General features: G+C 37.3%; 1 protein-coding gene across 8 annotated transcripts in view; it reads right to left on the bottom strand.

The window, feature by feature from the left end:
* ano1.L (anoctamin 1, calcium activated chloride channel L homeolog) overlaps window positions 1-21,737 on the bottom strand; it is a 120,565-nt gene that overhangs the window by 11,491 nt on the left and 87,337 nt on the right. For 5 of the 8 annotated variants that reach the window (NM_001135237.1, XM_018256366.2, XM_041589098.1 and 2 more), the window contains 8 exon segments: window positions 2,557-2,631; window positions 5,319-5,396; window positions 7,867-7,938; window positions 8,752-8,763; window positions 10,647-10,729; window positions 18,744-18,904; window positions 21,254-21,388; window positions 21,559-21,623. In NM_001135237.1, the coding sequence (NP_001128709.1) occupies window positions 2,557-2,631; window positions 5,319-5,396; window positions 7,867-7,938; window positions 8,752-8,763; window positions 10,647-10,729; window positions 18,744-18,904; window positions 21,254-21,388; window positions 21,559-21,623 (681 nt within the window). 8 annotated transcript variants of the gene reach the window in all.

Below are 21,737 nucleotides of genomic sequence, written 5' to 3' on the forward strand. Positions count from 1 at the left end.
CCCAAACAGCAGCAAGCATGAAACAAAAATCTGAACTATTATGGGATACATACGTGTATTCTAAGATTCATTCTGCAAAATCAATAAAATTTAGCCTATGGCACAGTGTGGAATAGCTAATGCCCGATCCACTTGAGATCCAAACACAAAAAACGTATATACTACATGTTAGCAACCGGCTCTAAAAGATCACATTCTATAGGAGTTTGTTTGTAGTAGAAAAAAGCAAAAATGTAATGTTTATTTGCATAAAATTATTTTCTAATGGTAAATGCTAAAATGGCATCTCTTGCCCCAATATCCGTTTAAAGGGGAACTATAGCAAACATGAAAATTTAATTTAAGCTTCAGCACACAGAAATAAGAAACTTTCTAAATACACAGTAAGACCGAGATCCAATATATCTTATAGGGGGGCTCCTTTTGCCTAGAGGTCACTCTATTAATATCACCAGACATCATGTCTCTCTACATGCAGGATTTGTGCAAAAGGCAGTTATTTTGTTACTGGAATTAGTTATTTGAATGAGCTCTAATACATCTGCTAGGAAAGGAACCCCCCCTATGAGATATATTGGATCTAACGGTCAATGAATATCTGACACCCAACTCCTGCATGTTCCAGTACAAACACAATCTAACACAATAACTGCCTCTTGCACAAATTCTGCATGTAGAGAGACATGATTTCTGGTGAATTTAATAGAGTGAGCTCTAATATATCTTCTAGGCAAAAGGAGCCCCCCTATAAGATATATTGGATCTAACTGTTAATCAATATCTGACACCCAACTGCTGCATGAAGAGAGAATGAAGAAAAACAGAGAGAGAGGAATCGTTTAGATAAACTTGATTATTTCTGAAACGATGCAGAATATTTAATGGATTGTATTTAGAAATGTTCATATTTCAGTATGATGAAGCGTATATTCAATTTTCATTTTCGCGATAGTTCCCCTTTAAGAAAAGAAAGTGAAGATGCCAATTTGTTTTTACACATGGGATATATTTACTAACTAGAGTGTTATACTATCCAAGCTGATGCTTAAATAAAATACTAAATTCACCTTTGTATAAAAGCACTTTGACTGCACCCTTGTGTTTATATGGACAGGGAACTCTTTCGAAACCTCACCCCTGGCTTTTTTCCTTGGGCAAATAATTTCAGTGACCAGATAATAGTTTTAAAGACCACAAAACAATGCAATGAGGCACTGCTTTTAAGAATAGCTTATTCAGGGATGTCATTCTTCTACAATACATTTACACTAGAAGTACAACAGGAGCAGGAAATGTGGCTGCATTGGACCCATGAGAAAAAAGAATGTATTCTTCCCATATAAAAAGAGAAGCAAATATTGGGAGTTCACGTTAGCCAGAGAATGCATGGGAACAGTCAAATTTGCAGTTGCCCAGTAAGATCTAATTAGGCTACTGAGGCTGTATGCAGTATACATACATTTTTTCAGTGTGTGAATTTGCTTGCTATGTGTGAGTCATTTGAGTGCTAACAGTTTTAAAGACTCCAAAGATGTAGAGGGGCCTGTGGGTAACCCACAATGTGCACAAAGTTTGGATAACCCACTAAAGGGGTGGTTAACCTTTAAGTTAACTTTTAGTATGTTATAGAATGACCAATTCTAAGCAACTTTTCAACTGGCCTTTATTATTTCTTTTTATAGTTTTTAAATGATTTGCTTTCAAGTGGGGGTCACTGACCCCATCTAAATACAAATGCTCTGTAAGGCTACAAATGTATTGTTATTGCTACTTTTTATTACTTCTCTTTCTATTCAGGCCTCTCCTATTCCAGTTTCTTTTTCAAATCAAGGCATGGTTGCTAAGGTAATTTGGACCCTAGCAACTAGTTTGCTGAAACCGCAAACTGGAGAGCTGCTGAATAAAAAGGTAAATAACAAAAAACAAATGATAAAAAATGAAAACCAATTGCAAATTGTCTCAATATCCCTCTCTACACTAAACTATGGGGGGTTATTTATCAAAGTCCGAATTTATCTCAACATTTTCTGCTACAAACTCCGAACAAATCCGCTCGAGTTTTTTTTAAGCTTAATTATTATTACATTTTCCCGAAAATTTGCTTTGCGGGGAAATAAAATCTGATTTTCACGATTTTTTTCATCCGAAAAAATCATTGGGACTCCTCCCATTGACTTATATGCAACCTTGACAGGTCTGAGATGCCAGCTTTTCAGATTTTTTAAAAGTCTGACTTTATAAAAAAAAAAATTACGAATTTTTCATGATTTTTGCATTCGGAGTTTAGCAAATAACCCCCTAAATGTTAATTTAAAACATTTGAACAACCCCTTTAATTGTTTCGCATTGGCTGGGGGGCCCAGTCAAAGAAACTTTTTTTCGGAGGGGTTCTGAGCCCTCAAAGTACTTACTCATGATTTGCAGACCCCCCCAAAAAGTTTCTTACAGAATTCTATACAAAGGAGTAAAAGAGTGGCAGTGCTGGAAGAGTAACACTCATGTTAGAGTAGGTCAGCATATTAATAAATAAAATGAAAGGAACTGAACAGGACTTACCATGAAAATGATGCCCACCACATTTGTTAGGTAAGCTGGAAACCTGTCTCTCCAGGTGAGCTTCTCCTTTTCAGTCTAAAATAAAAGTCCCATTTCTGTCAATAAATCGTACATTTGCAAACGATTGAAATAATTAAAAGAAAAAAATTAGCTACACTGAAACCACGGCCAGCAGACGTCCTTGTGTCTGGAATTAAAATAACTACTTTAGTGATGGAGGAAAAGGAAATGTTGTTTCTATACAACATTCATCTCAAGCGTTTGCCTGTTATAAGAGAAACATGAGAATTCCAGGGGTTTTCCAGATCAGGGATTTTTCTGTAATTTGGAACACCATACTGTAAGTCTAAACACTAGGAGGCACATTTATCAAGGGTCAGGAAGGCTACAAACATCTCCAAATTGATCCCTGGACCTTTCCCATTGACTTATACCGTAATTTGGCAGGTTTTAGGTGGTGAATAGTCTAAGTCAAATGGCCAGAGTATGATAAATCTCGAAAATTGACTTTTTTCAAATTTGCCAGTTTTCACCACAAAAAAAAAAATTTGAATTTTCAATTCAACCCTTAAAGGGGGTGGTTAACCTTTAAGTTAACTTTTAGTATGTTATAGAATTACCAATTCTAAGCAACTTTTCAATTGGTTTTCATGGTCTGCCTTTTTCTTCTGACTCCTTGGAGATTTCAAATGGGGGGGATCACTGACCCCAACTAAAAATATATGCTCTGTAAGACTACAGATGTATTGTTATTGCTAATTTTTATTACTCATCTTTCTATTCAGGCCTCTCCTATTCATATTGCAGTCTCTTATTCAAAGCAATGCATGGTTGCTAGGGGGATTTGGACCCTAGCTACCAGATTGTTTAAAATGCAAACTGGAGAACTGCTGAATAAAAAGCTAAATAAATGAAAAAACACAAATAATAAAAAATGAAAACCAATCACAAAGTGTCTCAGAATATCACTCTCTACATCATACTAAAAGTTATCTCAAAGGTGAACAACCCCTTAAATAAATTTGCCCCTAAACGAACCCAATAGTATTGCCACCAACATGGATTTATGCAGGGCAGTTCTGATCAGTTTTAATGGTATTGTCTTGAAATATTTAAGGCATTGTTTTGTACAAACATTTCTCCAGTTTTGGAACAACTTGGGAACTGGAGTGATTTCACCTTAGCCAAGATTTATACAATAACTACTAAAGTGCACATAAATACACAAACACAACAATGGCAAATCACTGGTCACACACAGGGTGCGGCATGCACAAACACAAGTGATTCACAGGAACACAATGGGTGGAACAAGTGCCAAACATTAGCCATGCAGTATCCAGTGATATGATGGGAGGAGTAATAAAAAATATGCTGAAGTGATGTTACCAAAAATGAAATGATTCAGCACGCTGAGGGGATATGAAGCCATTTTGTAAACAAACATGTGGATATTTACACAAGCTAAAATTAAATTAAGGTTTTGAAGGACAGCTTGGGGTAAATGGGAGACAATCGCATCAATGTTTATTTTTGTATGTATTTTAATAAAATTAAATTCCAAATGAAAGATCTGGGTATATATTTGTATATGTTTATTGCACACGTTGCCTCCTTGTCAGGTATATTATGATGGTGGGTGTGCTTTCTTCCTACGGATTAACGGTACCATGTAAGCACCTGGTGACACCTGACAGGGAGGCTACACGGGTCACTTTAAAACAACAGTTCAGTGTAAAAATAAAACTGGGTAAATAGATAGGCTGTGCAAAGTAAAAAAAAAAATTCTAGTATAGTTAGTTAGCCAAAAAACGTAATGTATAAAGGCTGGAGGGACTGGATGTGTAACATAATAGCCAGAACACTACTTCCTGCTTTTCAGCTCTCTAACTCTGAGTTAGTCAGTGACTATAAGGGGGGCCACATGGGACATATCTGTTCAGTGAGTTTGTAATTGATCCTCAGCATTCAGCTCAGATTCAAAAGCAACAGATATGGCCCATGTGCCCCCCCTACTCAAGTCACAGATTGGTTACTGCCTGGTAAACAATCAGTGGAAAGCAAGAGATCTGAAAAGCAGGAAGTAGTGTTCTGGCTATTATGTTACACATCCAGTCACTCCAGCCTTTATACATTACATTTTTGGCTAACTATATTAGAAACATTTTTTATTTTGCACAGCCTATTTATCTAGTTTTTATGTTTTTACTGACAATTCATTTAACAAGATGGCCTCCTTAACCAAGATCTGATCATGGCTTGTGACCAAGCAAGCTCTGCATAAGGCTGTTGATGTGGTCCTCTCCTGAAGGGTCTGCATGAGTCCCCCTTATTATCAGATAGTTGGCCTAGGGGGTAAGCCATCTGATCACCTGACTTGGCCATGGAGGGCAAATCAATCCCATGGTCTGACAACCATGAAAAATGAGTGGATGTTTCAACGTATGACCACTATTAATTTGATTGAAGATTGTCTTCTGCAGCCAACTAAGTAATTCAGGCCAGTATGTCAGCAGGACAAAAACTTAGCACTAAGGTTAGGTCAATAGTTCTAATATAGAACATTTTATTTGATTTACAAGGAACTTGCTTTTTGTGCATTTATTTCATAGGAGAGGAAACCCTGCAAAGTGCTTGATAATCATCTGGGATTTGAATGGTTGCAATCCCCTCAGGTATGCTGAGCAAACGAAAAAAATATCAATGTGATGGAGGTTTCTGTTCATGAACAAGTAGTCTGTTTTGGTAGATAAAAAAAGTACCAATTTCACCCCAGCCATAGCAGTCTTAACCCTCTGCTTCCACTTGTTGGGGTTGTCTTCAGGAACATGCTGTTGCTTCTGAGGTCAGTCGCAAGAGGAGGAAAAAAAAAGGATCATGCAAGATTGTTATAAACCATTGTTCAGTTTGACCAGGGAGTGAGAAACGGCCTTAAAGGAACCTCTGCCAAGTATGCAGAGTCTGCTAACAAAGTGTCTGAAAACAATGTCTAATGTTTTATAGACTGTGAAAAGCAAAAGCATAAAACAAAAAAGACTTTAGGATAAAGGCACTTTTGTACTTCCATGGGAAACACAGTTGCTGTGCTTTATGGAGGACATTCTAGCTATAGTATCAGAGCAATGAAACAATGCTCTGCTACAGGGTGTAGGGCATACACATGACAGTATCCCAATAACAACACAATGTGGTTCAACCTCTATTCATGCCAGTCCTTAGGAGTCATGCCAACATATCTCCCATTCTTATGGTTGATCCATATGGATATCCTCCTAATTGGTGATTTTCAGACTTCTACTGGAAGGTTTAAACTGCCTATCAAAATGATGGGATAATGTAGTTTACTACAGGTATGGGACTGGTTATCCAGAATGCTCGGAACCTGGGGTTTTCCGGATAAAGGATCTTTCCATAATTTGGTTCTTCATACCTTAAGGGTGATGGCAGACAAGGCTACTGGGTGAGATTAGTTGCCCAGCGACAAATCGCATCTTCTTCGGACAACTAATCTCCCCTAAATGCCTTCCCACCGGCTAGAATGTAAATCGCCGAAGTTGCCTCACGAGGAAGGCATTTAGGGAAGATTAGTCTCGCCTTCCACCACCCTAAGTCTACTAGAAAATATTTAAGTAAAATATTAAATTAAATAAACCAAATAAGCTAATTTTGCTTCCAATAATGATTCATTATATCTTAGTTGGAATCAAGTGCAAGCTACTGTATTATTATTATGGAGAAAAAGGAAATCATTTTTCAAAATTCGGATTATTTGATTATGAGGAGCCTGTGGGAGACTACCTTCCTGTAATTCGGAGCTTTCTGGATAATGGGTTTCCGGATAACTGATCCGGTACCTGTACAAATGGAATGGAAAACAAAAGCCTGCTTGCTATTCAGGATTATTGACATACCTGCATTTTCAACAATACAGTGCAGACAACCCTTCACAAAATGTTATAAACCCTATATAAATGTATTGGATGTATTCTTTGGAGAATAGACTTTCAACCCTTTGATATGTATATCCATTATATTTTGTTCAAAGTGAAGAGGAATCCAAGGATTCAGGGCAGTCACCTGATCCTATTTTTTACTCTGTAAACCTGTTAGATATATTATTGTAAGAACCCTGTTTTTTATAAATCAATGTAAAGACCTGTGTAACTTGCTGGCGCTATATAAATAAATGATGATTATAATAATAATAATAAAATAATAATAATAATAATAATAATAATAAGTATGAATGTTAGTACACAATACAGTGACACTACATTTTAACCACAATGCTTGCACAGCAGAAAAGAACACACCGAATGCGGGGGCTGAATTTACACTAGATAACTGGAATCTCAGAATTGGATTGGCTTCTTAAATATACAGTATATCTTCTCTGTTAGATAACATAGGGGGTTACTTACTAAAACTCAAATTAATCTCAGTTTTTTTTATGAAATCAAAGTCAACCAAACTCCCTTCCATGAATTGAACTCATCTATCAATTTTTCTCGAAAAAATCAGAGGGACAAAACATCGCGACAAAATTGAGCATCAATTTGTATCGTACAATGGACACTCAGAAAACTTGAATTTTCGCCACAAACACTCAACTTTTTCGGATTATCGGATGAAAACCCTAACTATCCGATTATATATCGCAGATCACAATGTCAGGGACATCGGTCACTGACTTCTACATGAGCACAACAGGTTTGAGATGGAGTATTTTAGGTTTTGTTTTTTTTTTCAAGAAAAAGTTTTCCCCTTCAAAACCAAGACCAGATAAATTGAAGGTTTAATAAATGGGCCCCTTAAGTGTTTTATCTACTCGTGATCTGCCTATGGCTCAAGGAGGTTGGTTTATTACTCTTGGGGAAAAAAGAACATCCTAGGCTGACAATAATACAGTGGGGCTCATTTATAAACACTGGGCAAATTTGCACCTGGGCAGTAACACATAGCAACCAATCAGTTTTGCACCTGGGCAGTAACCCATAGCAACCAGTGATTAGCTTTTTTCAGTCAGCTGTAGATTGAACACTGAAAGCAATCTGATTGGTTGTCATGGGTTACTGCCCAGGAGCAAATTTGCCCAGTGTTTATAAATGAGCCCCCACTGTCAGCAAATGATCCGCAGTATAAGTTTTCTGCACCATAATTTCTCAGTCACTGTTCTTGGATTTGACCTGGTCCACAGCAGTGTCAGCTAGAGGGATCTACATAGTAATATCTTGCAATGGAAAATAAAGATGGTCTCTGTTGTGAGTAGAAACCATTAGTCCTAGTATGAAAAGAAACAACTACTAATACCTCTTTGCTCCTGTATTCTTTTTTCAGAGATTTCTGCAGAACTTTAGCCTCATATTCAGCCCTTGGATGATCCTGTAGAGAAGGAATAAAATCGACAGAACAGAAGTCATTTTCGTCGGAAGATCACAAGACACCTCTGATTAAACAGTAAAAGGATTATATACCCTGTTCGTAAGTATGGCTTATCTGAAATGTGCTTTCCTTTAAAGTAAACAGTAACGTCATCAGATTTCTCGGTTTTGCCGTTAGTCATTTTCACTGGAAAAGCAGCAGTGACAACATGTGTGGAATAGTTACCGATGTATTCCAACTACTGACAATGAAATCCATACTTTACTGTTTAATAAAGGGAAAGTAAATTAAAGTTAAATATTACTTTTAACTAGGGTATATTTTCCCTTAAGCGCTTGCCTGCTGTAGCTTGTAAATTCAGCAGTAGCAGCTTTCATAGAAACACCGTAGAATTTAAATTTTAAATCTTCAATTCTATGGCATGTGCTGCCTGGAAAAAACACACAACTCGGTAAAGTGACCCAGCAGGCAAGTGTTGACAACACCAGAATACAGAGAAAGGGAATATGCAGTTATCATCAGCACAAGCACTTTTGTGACACATTCACAGATCTCTGATTGACAGACACAGTACAGAGGAAAATAACCAGCTATTTAGCTGGTTAAGAAGAAATATCTGACAAGATGTGAAAGATTTGCACTTTATTTTGTGAAAGCAAAAGAAATATTCAGTGGTAGGTGAAAAAAAAAATAGCCCTTCACCGCACATATACTTTTGTGATTCAGGAGTGAAAAAAACATGACAAAGCACTGGTGATCAGGAAGTGGAGTGGTGAGATAGAAATAATATGAATAAAAATGAAGTTTTCAAACCTTGACCATGCCCTTCAGGAAACAAAACATGGGGGGAAAACAAAAAGATACAAAAAAGAAGAAGAAAAAAAAAATATTACTTGGGGGCTCAGATGATTGCATATTTGAAATAGGACATGTTCAGCACAAACAGATGGTAGGTAGCCAATGAGAATAAACCTTAGTACTGTTCACAGCGGGCTACTGTTCAGACCCATGAATTTGTTTAGTTCTTAAACTGTGGGGTTCACGCTTAAAGCTAATTAGACAGAATGCTTATATGCTCTCATATACTATATATAAATCTCGACGTATATAGTGAATAAAGTTTTTATGCAGGTCACGGAACTCCGAGGTAACTTCTAATATCCTTATATTTTACAACTGGGGGTACTTTATTTATTATGATACAAAAATTTCAGTGAGTCATGTGACAGAAATGTCATCAGAACTCACAGTTTATAACTGAGGACATCAGAACTCACCATTTATAAGGATATAATTTACAATATTATGATATTCATAGCTTTTGTGTATTATAAGAATATTATATTAAGTTACCAAGGAGTTCCATGACCATATAAAAACACAAGGCCAAAAGCCGACTGGTTTTATACAGGTCATGGAACTCCAAGGTAACTTCTAATATCCTTATATTTTGCAACAGGGGGTTCCATTATAATACACAAGTTTCAGTCATGTGAAAGAAATGACATCACTAATCTCAGATTATAACCGATGACATCACTAAGCACTGTTTATAAGGAAATTACATCACTACTCACCATTTATAAGGGTATAATTTACAAGATATTCATGGCTTTTGTGTATATATATACCTAAGTTAATTACAACAACAGTTTGGATGAATATTTACTTCCCTAGATATTCTTAATTAAGGGGGGCCCTGACTTGAGGTTGTAACTCTAAGGGCAGACACACACGCTCAGATTCGGGGAGATTTAGTCGTCCGGTGATAAATAGCCCTTCTTCGGGGCGACTAATGTCCCTGAACTTCCTTCCTGCTGGCTAGAATCTAAATCAATGGTGGGATGGCAATCAATGAAACTTCGGGCAACTTTGGAAAACAAAGCACTCCTAGTTCTATCCCGCTAGCGATTTAGATTCTAGCCAGTGGGAGGCAGTTTGGGAGATGTCACCCCGAAGAAGAGACAATTAAATCAGCCCCAATCTGAGCGTGTGTCTCTGCCCTAAAGGGGGCTTTAACTAAAATAACAGTCTTGTAGCCACTGAATTAATGGGATTCATTAAAGTTCACTGGTTTCCCCCAGTCACTGACTAACAGAGATGTCCTGGAGGCTACTGCTGCTCTAATAAATGCGAATGACAAAAAAGTGTTTTGGCACAAACATATTTCTTTAGATATATTTATTTAACAATAGGGCCATCAATAATTATGAGCTTAACATGTACAAACATGAAATAAAACTTGTATTTTAAAATGTTAATTTACCTTTTCTATATAACTCTACATGATGAGAGATTACTATTAAAATTGAAAGAAAATCTGCAGCTACTTTTTTCTCATTGGCATATAAAATTGAGCAACAGTTTTACTGGTCAATATTTACTTCAAAATATTAATCTAGGAAAACACATAAGATACCAGTTTTATAAGTTCCTGAGTATTTTTCTCAATGCAGAATTCATGAGTCATGCACGCTTCTAAAATCCTCAAGCATTACAGCTGATATAAATAATGATTGCACTGACCAATTAAAGGATGTATATATAATCAAACATCCAAATTACATCCAAATGCTGGCCGACACAAGCAATAAAGAGAGCCCGGCTCATCAGAGCTTACAATACCACACAATGATTATCCACATTGTCTGTGTTTTACTTTTTCTAGAAAGGGTAAGCCCTCAAACTTGACAGTGAACTATCCTCACCTCTTCCTCTTCAAAACCAGTTAGGTCCCATCTGTAGTTGAGGCGCATCTGTCTTCTCTTCCAGTGCTCCATGAAACTGGCAGCTGAAAAAAGATAAGAGCAAAATCAGATCCAGGGCACACCTTAAAGGGTTGGTTTACCTTTAAAGGATAAGTAAACCTTTAAAATAAGTGAATGTAAAATTGGCGAGGGTGCTATTCTAATAACCTTTGCAATTTACATTCATTATTTATTTTATTTTTATTCCAAGACATTAAGGGATACATGTACTGTTAATATGAATGAATTTTGTTACAACAGCGCCACCTGCTGGTCATTTTCCCACCAGTCTGACCAGCAAGTAGTCAATGAAGTTGTCAGGAGAAAGAAAGAGGCTGCTCTGATGTTCTTCTGCTTAGGAATAAAATTAGAAACCTTTCTCGCATCTTTCCTAAGCAGAAGAACATCAGAGCAGCCTCTTTCTTTCTCCTGACAATTTCCTTGACTACTTTCTGGTCAGACTGGTCAGATAATGAACAGCAGGTGGCGATGTTGTAACAAAATTCATTCATATTAACAGTACATGTATCCCTTAATATCTTGGAATTAAAGAAAAATAATGAATGTAAATTGCACGCATGCTTACAATAGCAACCTCATCAATCTAACATTCATTTTAAAGGTTTCCTTATCCTTTAAAGGAGAAGGAAAGGTTAAAACTAAGTAAGCCTTATCAGAAAGGTCCATCTAAATATACCAGTAAACCCCCAAAGTAGTGCTGCTCTGAGTCCCCTGTCAAAAGAAACTTTGCATTTCTTTCCTTCTATTGTGTACTCATGGGCTTCTGTATCAGACTTCCTGCCTTCAGGTTAAACCTCATTGCCCTGGGCAAGAGCATGCTCAGTTTGTTCCTCTTCCCCCCCACCCCTCCCTTCTCTGCTGTAATCTGAGCCCAGAGCAGGGAGAGACTCAGGCAGGAAGTGATGTCACACCATGTTAATACTGCAGCTCCTATCCTAAACAAACAGAGACTTTCTAGAGCTTTTTACTCAGGTATGGTAAAACATTCTGCAGAATAAATATAGCATTCTAGCTTGCACTATTGCAGCTGATCTATTCGCAATAAAATGCCTCCGTAGCTTTCCTTCTCCTTTAAGACAACTTTTAGTATGCCATAGAATGGCCAATTCTAAGCAACTTTTCAATTGATTTTAATTTTATTTTTTATAGTTTTGAATTATTTGCCTTCATCTTCAGACTCTTTCCTTCTTTTAAATGGGGTCACTGACCCCATCAAAAAACAAATGCTATGTAAAGCCACACGTTTAGGGTTTTTTTTTTTTTTTATAGTTTTTACTATTAAACCCGAATTTAATAGAAAAAGTGGGTGCTTTTGAAAGAACATATACTGGGAATATAAACCCACAGAGGATTCATATATTTTAATTGCAAATGAAGGTGAAGAAAATGATATATCTCACAGTGCAAACAGTGTACTAAGATTACATCAGAATCTTCTTCCCTCTCTGGGGATTTACACAATACCTGGAGGTGGCATTTCGAAAGAGAGGGTGAGCAAGACAGCACCAGGGAATTTGGCATGGCACGCACCATTTGGTGAGACCTAAAGATCTCTGCAGTTAAATAACTTGAGACAAAACGTACACATACAAATGCAATTCCCAGCATTGACACATGCAATCAGTCTGGTGTTTGTGTGAGAAGCCAGGAAAGCACTAGATTTGGAGCTGTACCATCAGAACCCGACTAGAAGCAACAGATTCCTGCAGAAATCACACACAGTACAGACAGCTCAGGAAATCTGCAACTTCCCAGCTCCATCCTTCAAACTGGTGACACCTCTGTATTTATACAAAGCCGGATTTATTTCACCGCGCTAAAGACTGAAAAGAATTCTAAATGTAACTAATCTGAACATAATAAATGCTTTGTTATATAGGCTCTGTTTCCGTGTTTATGAAGGTTTCTTCCTTCGTGCACAAGTTAACCCTCTATCATTGGTTTAATCTGACAAGGCCGTAACCTGCTTCTTTTTCCCCCAAAAACCTCTATCACTGCTCGGCTGTTTAGATCAGTCACTTAGGAAATACTTGCTTAAAAACTTTCCCCAATATCTTGGTCTTTTCACATGACAAGATCACTGGCTTTTGTATTTTATTCTGGGACTCCCACAAAAGTCGTCTCATTAATCCTACTATTCAATACAGGAAAGGGACCCATTATCCAGAAACCTGTTATCCAGAAAGCTCTGAATTACGGAGAGGCCATCTCCCATAGACTTCATATGAATCCATAATTAATCAAATAATTATTGGATTATTTTTTTTTATTACTTTTTTAATTATTATTGGATTTTATAGTTTTTGTATCGTTTAATACAAACTTTCTCCCACTCTGCAGAACCAGTGGCTGCAGCAAAATAATCTGCCAAATAGAATCCCAGTTTATCTGTTTAAATCTGGCTCCATGATGTTTGTCCCTGCAGCTGGAGTTATAAACAGTAAAGGGGATGTAAAGGCAAAAATAAATCCAATACAAATCTCTGACTGCTCTACAGGGAAACAAACAAAGCTGCTTGGGTTCTGCATGGCTGGGAAGTAAGACGGGGGCTCCTCCTGCTGTACATAAGTATGATTGTTTCCCTGCAGAGCAGTTAGGGACCGTCTGACAATTCCTATCCATAGCAGTAAATGAAGGGAGAATTTCACTGCATACAGTCAGGTTTCTTATAAAAACGATACACATTTTTTAATTAAAGTATATTGGAGATAGGTTTCTTTTTCATTAAAGAAAGTAAAAAGGGGTTTTCCACCGAAAGGGTTTCCTTCTCCTTTAACATGGCCTGAATTAAAATGTAATGCCCTAAAACAAACTCAGTAACTGCAAGTGTAGAGGCTGGAGATAAAAGTCAAACTCACAATGAGGTTCACCTATGCCTTCTATAATAGTTCTTCCAAGAGGGGCCATTCTGGTAAAAAAAAAATGGTATTCTCTGCTTTAATTTGGTTTTCATTATACTTATTAACTTTGCATGGGTTGTCACGTGGTAAGAACAACTAAAATGGTAATTTGACCTGGATGTTTTTTCGAAAAAAAGATAAAGTATTGGCTCAGGTCCCAGGATAACCATCAAAATTAATGGGGAAAGTCTTAAAGGGGTTGTTCACCTTCAATGTACAAATCTTATGAAACCACTAACAATGCTCTCAATGTGTTAGAAAAACCATTTTCCATAACAAAAATTAAAAATGCCATTGTAAAAGCTAATTTCTATACCTATTAACTCAGTCCTTCTCCTGTCTCTCTGACCAGTTTTCTGAAGTGATGGGAGTGGCCTATTTTGAACCTGACACACCAAGAACTTCCTATATGATGACATCATCATGCCCAGGCTTTGCCCTTACTTGTTTCCTATTGGATGTTGATACTGCCCTCCTCCTAGTAATTTATTGGGTGCTTGTGAACTGTAACCGGTCACATAATTTGAATGATCTTTGGTTGATTACTCAATTGTAATGGCAGAGGTTAACAGACGCAGCAGATAAACAAACCTGCTTTGTAACAAACAATCACACAGCCATGCAGACAAATACTGCAGAAAAGGAAGGAGCAACATTGTTCTCCCAATTCTGGCACTGTCCTTCTGCCTAGGCTATAACTGAATGGAGTGCCAAAGGGCTGCAACCTTTTCTGGGAATAAATACTGGCTTTTCTATATTTTTACATTTTAATATCTTTGGCATTAAGCATAATGTCAGTTATTTACAAAATTGCAACAAAACCAGCACAGACTTGCTGAGAAACGTATGTAACTTACACATCTAGCAGGGGCAGTAGGGCTGCCACCTCACCCTTTTAAAACCAAACACATATGAAATCCACAGCCTGCATGGCTAATTATCAACTCATTTAGATGCTGCAGACTGAACTGATTTCTGTGCAGCCATGTATCATGCATCTAATTGAATTGCTTATTAGCCATGCAGGCTGTGAATTTCATATGTGTTTGGTTTTAAAGGGGTAAGGTGGCAACCCTAAGTGACAGGCAGAGCAGTGTTGAGGACAGGTAGGTTTTTTGAACATTTTGCGCGCTCTCCTGGGGGGGGGGTGGGTGGTAATTTACCTAGGAAAACGATACCTTTTTTAAGTGTTTAAGTGTTCCACTTCTGGAACAAGATTTAGAGCTCTAAATACCAAAAAATTAAAAAGTTATATTTTTCATGATATAGGGAATTATACCAGAAAAATATTTTAGTTTATGCACAAAAATTCAACTCACTTGGAAAGCCTCAAGCTCATAAAAATAGTCCCAGGAAGTCACGTCAGCTGCTGAATAATGATTTTTTATGAGGTAAATACACAAATAATACATGGACCCCCCCCCAAAAAAAATAATATATTTCTGGAAAGTACAAGTGTCATCTCCCATAGTATCCATTATAATCCAATAATTCAAATTTTTAAAAACGATTTCCTTTTTCTGTGTAATAATAAAACAGTAGCTTGTACTTGATCCCAACTAAGATATAATTAATCCTTATTGGAGGCAAAACCAGCCTATTGGCTTTATTTAATGTTTACATGATTTTCTAGTTGACTTAAGGTATGAAGATCCAAATTATGGAAAGATCTATTATCCGTAAAACTCCTGGTCTCAAGCACCTCGACCCCCCCCCCCCATCTGCACAGTTGAAGTCTCTGCAGTACACAGCCCACACTCCTCCTCCCTCTCACAAACTTGTAACAGTTTCTCTTCAGTACCTGAATGCTGCTCAAATTTCCCAGCACAGGAAGCAGTGGCAGATTGACAGCAGACACAACCAATAGGAGTTAAGTTAGCTGCCAGTACAATGTGCGATGTCATATAAGGAAGAGGAAGTGAACACTGTAGTGTTTTTGGGGGGTCAGTGACCCCCTCCCAGCACAGGGTCTGTGTGGAACTGAAGGATTAGTACAGGGACACTTCTGAGGTGAATATCTCTTGAACTGTACTTTTTCTGTTAAAGGAAAACTATACCCCCAAAATGAATACTTAAGCAACAGATAGTTTATATCAAATTGAATGACATATTAAAGAATCTTACCAAACTGGAATATATATTTACATAAATATTGCCCTTTTACATCTCATGCCTTGAACCACCATTTCGTGACTCTATCTGTGCTGCCTCAGAGATCACCTGACCAGAAATACTCCAACACTAACTGTAACAGGAAGAAGTGAGGAAGCAAAAGACACAACTCTGTCTGTTAATTGGCTCATGTGACCTTACATGTGGTTTGTATGTGTGCACAGTGAATCTTACGATCTCAGGGGGCGGCCCTTATTTTTTAAAATGGCAATTTTCTATTTATGATTACCCAATGGCACATACTACTAAACAAGTATATTATTATGATAATGGTTCATTTACATGAAGCAGGGTTTTACACATGAGCTGTTTTACTCAGTATCTTTTAATAGAGACCTACATTGTTTGGGGGGTATAGTTTTCCTTTAACTATTTCCATGGAAAAGTTTGTTCTATTCATGTGAACTTTTAGATATGCCAATTTGTTACAAAGGTGAACAACCCCTTTAACAAATTGTCACAGTCTCTTAGCACATTCTGAAACCTATTAAAGGGATTGTTCACCTTTAAATTAACTTTTGGTATGATGTAGAGAGAGATATTCTGAGACAATTTGCAATTGGTTTTCATTTGTGGTTATTTCGCTTTATATTCAGCAGCTCTCCAGGTTGCAATTCCAGCCATTTGGTTGCTAGGGTCCAAATTCCCCTAGCAACCATGCATCGATTTGAATAAAGAGACTGGAATATGAATTGGAGAGGACTGAATAGAAAGAGGAGTAATAAAAAGTAACAATACATGTGTAGCCTTACAGAGCATTTGTTTTTTAGATGGGGTCAGTGACTCAAAACTATACAAAATAATGAAGACCAATTGAAAAGTTGCTTACAATTTGACATTCTATAACATGTTAAAAGTTAAAGGTGAAGCACCCCTTTAAATCACAATGAGAATCAAGCGCGGGAGCACAACTTCGAGCCGGTAGCCGGGAGCCCTGGTGATAAATAACATATTTCTACCACTTTGCTCAGGAAGTTCTCAGAGGAAAAGCAGTTGAAATCTGGGAATCAACTTCTGACCATATGGTGAACACAATCCTTGTTAGAGAGGCAAGTCCACTAGGGACTAGTGATCTCTAGGGATCCTCTGAGAACGAAACACTAACAGATGTGCCTAATCCCTTTTTATATTGTAAATAAAAGGCACGCACTTAAAAGAAGCTCCAGCAGGATTCCCTCTGTAGAATATTAAAAAGGCAGACTCAAATATAATAAGGACGGGGAAAACACATTTCCCAGTAGAATGATTAGCAGCCGCCAGACAGGGCCCCTCACAGCCCTCAATACTGTTAGGCCTCCCAGCACTTATATACACGTGGTTCTAGGTGAATAATATTTTAAAGGGCAAGTCAACCCCAAAATAAAAATGTGCCTTATATAAGAAAACATTATTCTAAGCAACTTTCCAATATACATTCATTATAAATTGTCTATGCTTTAAAAGTTATTTGAAGGAATACAGGGTTATGGAAGAAAGCTCATAGGGCAGATGTGATCTATTCGGATTTTGCCAAACAATTTGATACCGTTCCACACAAACGACTGCTTTCTAAACGAAGGTCTGTTGGGCTTAATGAAGTCATTTACACACGGATAGGAAACTGGCTACAGGATCAGGTACAGAGGGTGGTTGTTAATGGTACATTCTCTTCTTGGAGTAAGGTTCTTAGTGGGGTCCCCCAGGTATTGGGTCCACTTTTATTTAACTTGTTCATTAATGACTTAGGGGAGGGTATTGTAAGTAATGTATCAGTGTTTGCATGTATTGTTATTGCTACTTTTTATTACTCATCTTTCTATTAAGGCCTTTCCTATTCCAGTCTCTTATTCAAATCAATGCATGGTTGCTAGGGGAATTTGGACACTAGCAACCAGACGGCTGAAATTGCAAACGGGAGAGCTGTGGAATAAAAAGCTAAATAACCACAAATGAAAACCAATTGCAAATTGTCTCAGAATATTTCTCTCTACATCATACCAAAATTTAATTTAAAGGTGAACAATCCCTTTAATAGGTTTCAGAATGTGCTAAGAGACTATGACAATTTTGGACTTTCCCCATTGATTTTGATGGTTATCCTGGGACCTGAGCCAATACTTTATCTTTTTTTCGAAAAAACATCCAGGACAAATTACCATTTTAGTTGTCCTTACCACGTGACAACCCATGCAAAGTTAATAAGTATAATGAAAACCAAAAAATAAAAATAAAATGAAAACAAATTGTAAATAACTCAAAAACCACAAATAAAAAATGAAAACCAGTTGCAAATTGTCTCGGAATATCACTCTCTACATCCTACTAACAGTTAATTTAAAGGTGAACAACCCATTTCATGAAACCTAACTTTAATGGGGTGTTTTATATATGTTTATAAAATGCCCTGTGTGCCCAGAACAATCTAGCCTTGTCATTTTTTTTCTTCTCAGGTACCAGCGAACCTTGTGTTTGTTTTTAATAATAATAATAATAAGTCTCCCTGGGTGACCGTCAGGGTGGTTACCTTGCACAGTCACTCTGCTGGTTAGAACATGAATTTGTTGCAGAGATCTCGTTACAAAAACAAAATGATAATTTGGAAAACATTTATCGTGTGAACTCTCTTGGGTGTTACATGTAAGAAATGCATTTCTTGAATACACCAGCCTGGTTTTCTAGAAATGTATTTAAAGGGCAAGTCAACCCCAAAAATAATTTGCCAAATACAAGAGAACCTAATTCTAAGCAACTTTCCTATATAAATGAATTAAAAATTTTCAGGGCTTTTAAAGTTATTTGTAAAAACAATGGATATTGAAAGCAGCATTTGCTTTACTGTCTGAACAAATTTGTCAATGTGCTTAGTGGAACAATTTTTACAAACACGACCATTCCACCCTGAACCAATTCCACTTCCAATATAGTCTCTGTCTGGAATGTTGTGCATACATCTGTCATAAATACATCCATGAAGAGGACTTCTTACCCCATAAAGCCATGAAGACAGAGAAGAATACTGTAGCGGGGTTGTCAAAGAGATGGCTGGCCCTGGCTGTACCACACGCAGAGCTCATCTTCCAGTAGTTACAAGTCCTGTCGCACAGGGGGCACATGGTAATGTTGTATCTTGTGTCACACATCTCCATACTAGGAAGACAAAAAAAAAATGCTGGTTCAGAAAAACGAGGGGTCTTTTTATGACTTCACTGGTCTGTGCAAGTCCTGCAAAAGACCCATCTAAATTGGTCAAAGTCTGTCATATATAAGTATATAATTCTCAAACAGATCATTGCTAATTAGCATCTATTCAAAGGGAATAGTATACCCCTTGTTAAACATGAGTGTAAGAGTAGGAACATACCTTTTGCCTATTGTTTTAATCACACATTTATGTTTTTTTTTGTGGCCCTTGCAAGGTAGATAATTAGACAACCAGAATGCAACTCCTCTGTTGTTCTTTTTAGCAGGAGCCCATTATCCAGGGGGATTAGCAGTGCCCTGGTAATCAAATGGTCTACCTTGCAAGCAGCAAAGATGGAGTAGCTTTAGTTTCCCAGTTTAGCTCAATATAAATCAGAAACAGATTTTTTTTTTGTGGTTAAAATAATAGGTAAAAAGTATGTTCAGCACAAACCCTATTGTTGAACTCATGCTGAACAGGAGGATACTGCACTATACGCTCTGGAACGTAATGCAACAATGAGATCATTTGTATCCTAATAAGTAATGTTGTCGCCAAACGCGCGGATCTCTCCCCGATATGCCCACGTTGAGGTGGGCAATATCAGGCTGATCCGATCGTGGGCCCTAGGGCCCAACGATCGGATCCTAACGAATAGTAATGGGCGGTCGGATCGCGGAACCGCATCAACGAATAGATGCGGCGCAATCCGACGGGATTTTTCGTCCTATACGATCAAGATCTGGCCGACTTTCAGCCAGATCTCGATCAGGGAAGCCCGTCGGGGGGCCCCATACATGGGCCAATAAGCTGCCAACACGGTCTGTATGGCCACCTTAACCTATAAAATAATCTTATCAAATTGGTACAGACACATATTTGAAATATTAAATTCGTAAAGTGACTGTGATATGGAACAGATTTACATTTGTTACATATTTTCTATGGTTTTTAAAGAGGTGGTTCACCTTTAAGTTAACTTTTAGTATGTTATAGAATTTCCAATTCTAAGCAACTTTTCAATTTGCCTTCATTTTTCTTTTTATAGTTAAATAATTTGCCTTCTTCTGATTGTTTCCAGCTTTCAAATGGGGGGTTACTCACCCCATCGAAAAACAAATGGCATGGAAGGCTACAAATGTATTGTTATGTTTTATTGCTCATCTTTCTATTCAGGCCTCTTCTATTCATATTTTGGGCTCTTATTCAAATCAGTGTATGGTCGTTAGGGTAATTTGGACCCTAGCAACCAGATAGCTGAAACTGCAAACTGGAGAGCTGAATAAAAAGCTAAATAACTCAAAAACCATAAATAAAAAATGTAATCCAATTGCAAAGTGTCTCAGAATATCACTCTATCTACATCATACTAAAAGTTCATTTAAAGGTGAACACCCTCTTTAAGTTATTTGTGTATGCAATACTTCTCAAAGCAGTGTTTGTCCTTGTTTATATGGTGGCTCAGACTGTTGATACAATGTAAGACAAGCAAATTATACAAGTTATTAAAAATTATTTCAACTAAGATATAATTAATCCTTATTGGAAGCAACCCATCCTATTGGGTTTATTTAATGTTTAAGAGATTTTCTAGTAAACTTAAGGTATGAATATATCAAAATTACAAAAATACACAGAAAACCCCAGGTTCCAAGCATTCTGGATAACAGGTCACATACCTATACTTTACTTTTGTAAATAGAACAGCACCTCAGTAGTTATTATCTTTTTGTAATGAGAAGTAAACTCTTGATCGCATGGTGCTAGATTTGTTTCCTTTTAAAGGAAAACTAAAGCCTAACTACAGACGTTGGTAGAAATATTGAACTTGATGTTTTGTGCTTCTGTACCAGCCCAAGGCAACCACAGTCCTTTAGCTGTAAAGATCTGTCTCTCCAAAGATGTGCTGTGCTGCTGTCACTTACTGGGCTTAGGGACCCACTTACAATATATATGGCAGCACTAGAAACCAGTGCAATTAGCATCAGAATTTAATAATCAGCCCTGTAGCATCAGCTTATATTACAGCCAAGGAAGCTGGATAATTAGTGACGAGCCCTAAGCTTAGCTTCTCAACAGCCAATCAGAGCCCACTGAGCATGTGAGTGTCACAGACACTTTCCAAGATGGTGACCCCCTGTGACAAGTGTGAAGTCCTGGATCATTGCTGCTATTGACAAGCTGAAACTTTAGCCTCGTGCAATAAGTTCATTATATAAATTATGGCATTTTTAGCCATATCCATTTTTTAGGGTTTAGTTCTCCTTTAAACTGATACATCTTTTCTTTTTGTAAGACATGTCACTGGGCTTTACCTTGGAATATTCTCATCAACGGTGGCACAGCCATACAGAAACACTATTATTCCCACAACTGAAGCTGGAATAAGCATCTGAGTATAAACTCCCAGCCAGGCAAAGTACAGTCCTATCTTCTCTCCAAAATACTTCCTAAAAACAAGAGACAAAACATACAGAAATTTGAATGAGATAATCTATTAGGGGATAAGGTGTGCATGGGTGAACCAATGTTCTGCTGGGGTGCAAACACCTCTAAAGTAAGGCAGTGGTATGCATTAAATGCAGCATCACATGATTCAGAGATGGAGCAATTCTCTTACCTGACAAGGTCAATCGGTTGGTACTTGTAAAAAGCACTATAACTTGCCCATTCGTCACTCAGCAGCTAAAAGATATTAAATATATTAAGTTTCCTGATATTACAAAAATTTAAATAATTGGTTGGGTGAGGTGCATACAACATATAGTAAATGTACACAGTGCAAAGGTTTAGCATAGT

Source organism: Xenopus laevis, chromosome 4L (genome assembly GCF_017654675.1).
Source record: "Xenopus laevis strain J_2021 chromosome 4L, Xenopus_laevis_v10.1, whole genome shotgun sequence".
NCBI classification, from domain to species: domain Eukaryota; kingdom Metazoa; phylum Chordata; class Amphibia; order Anura; family Pipidae; genus Xenopus; species Xenopus laevis.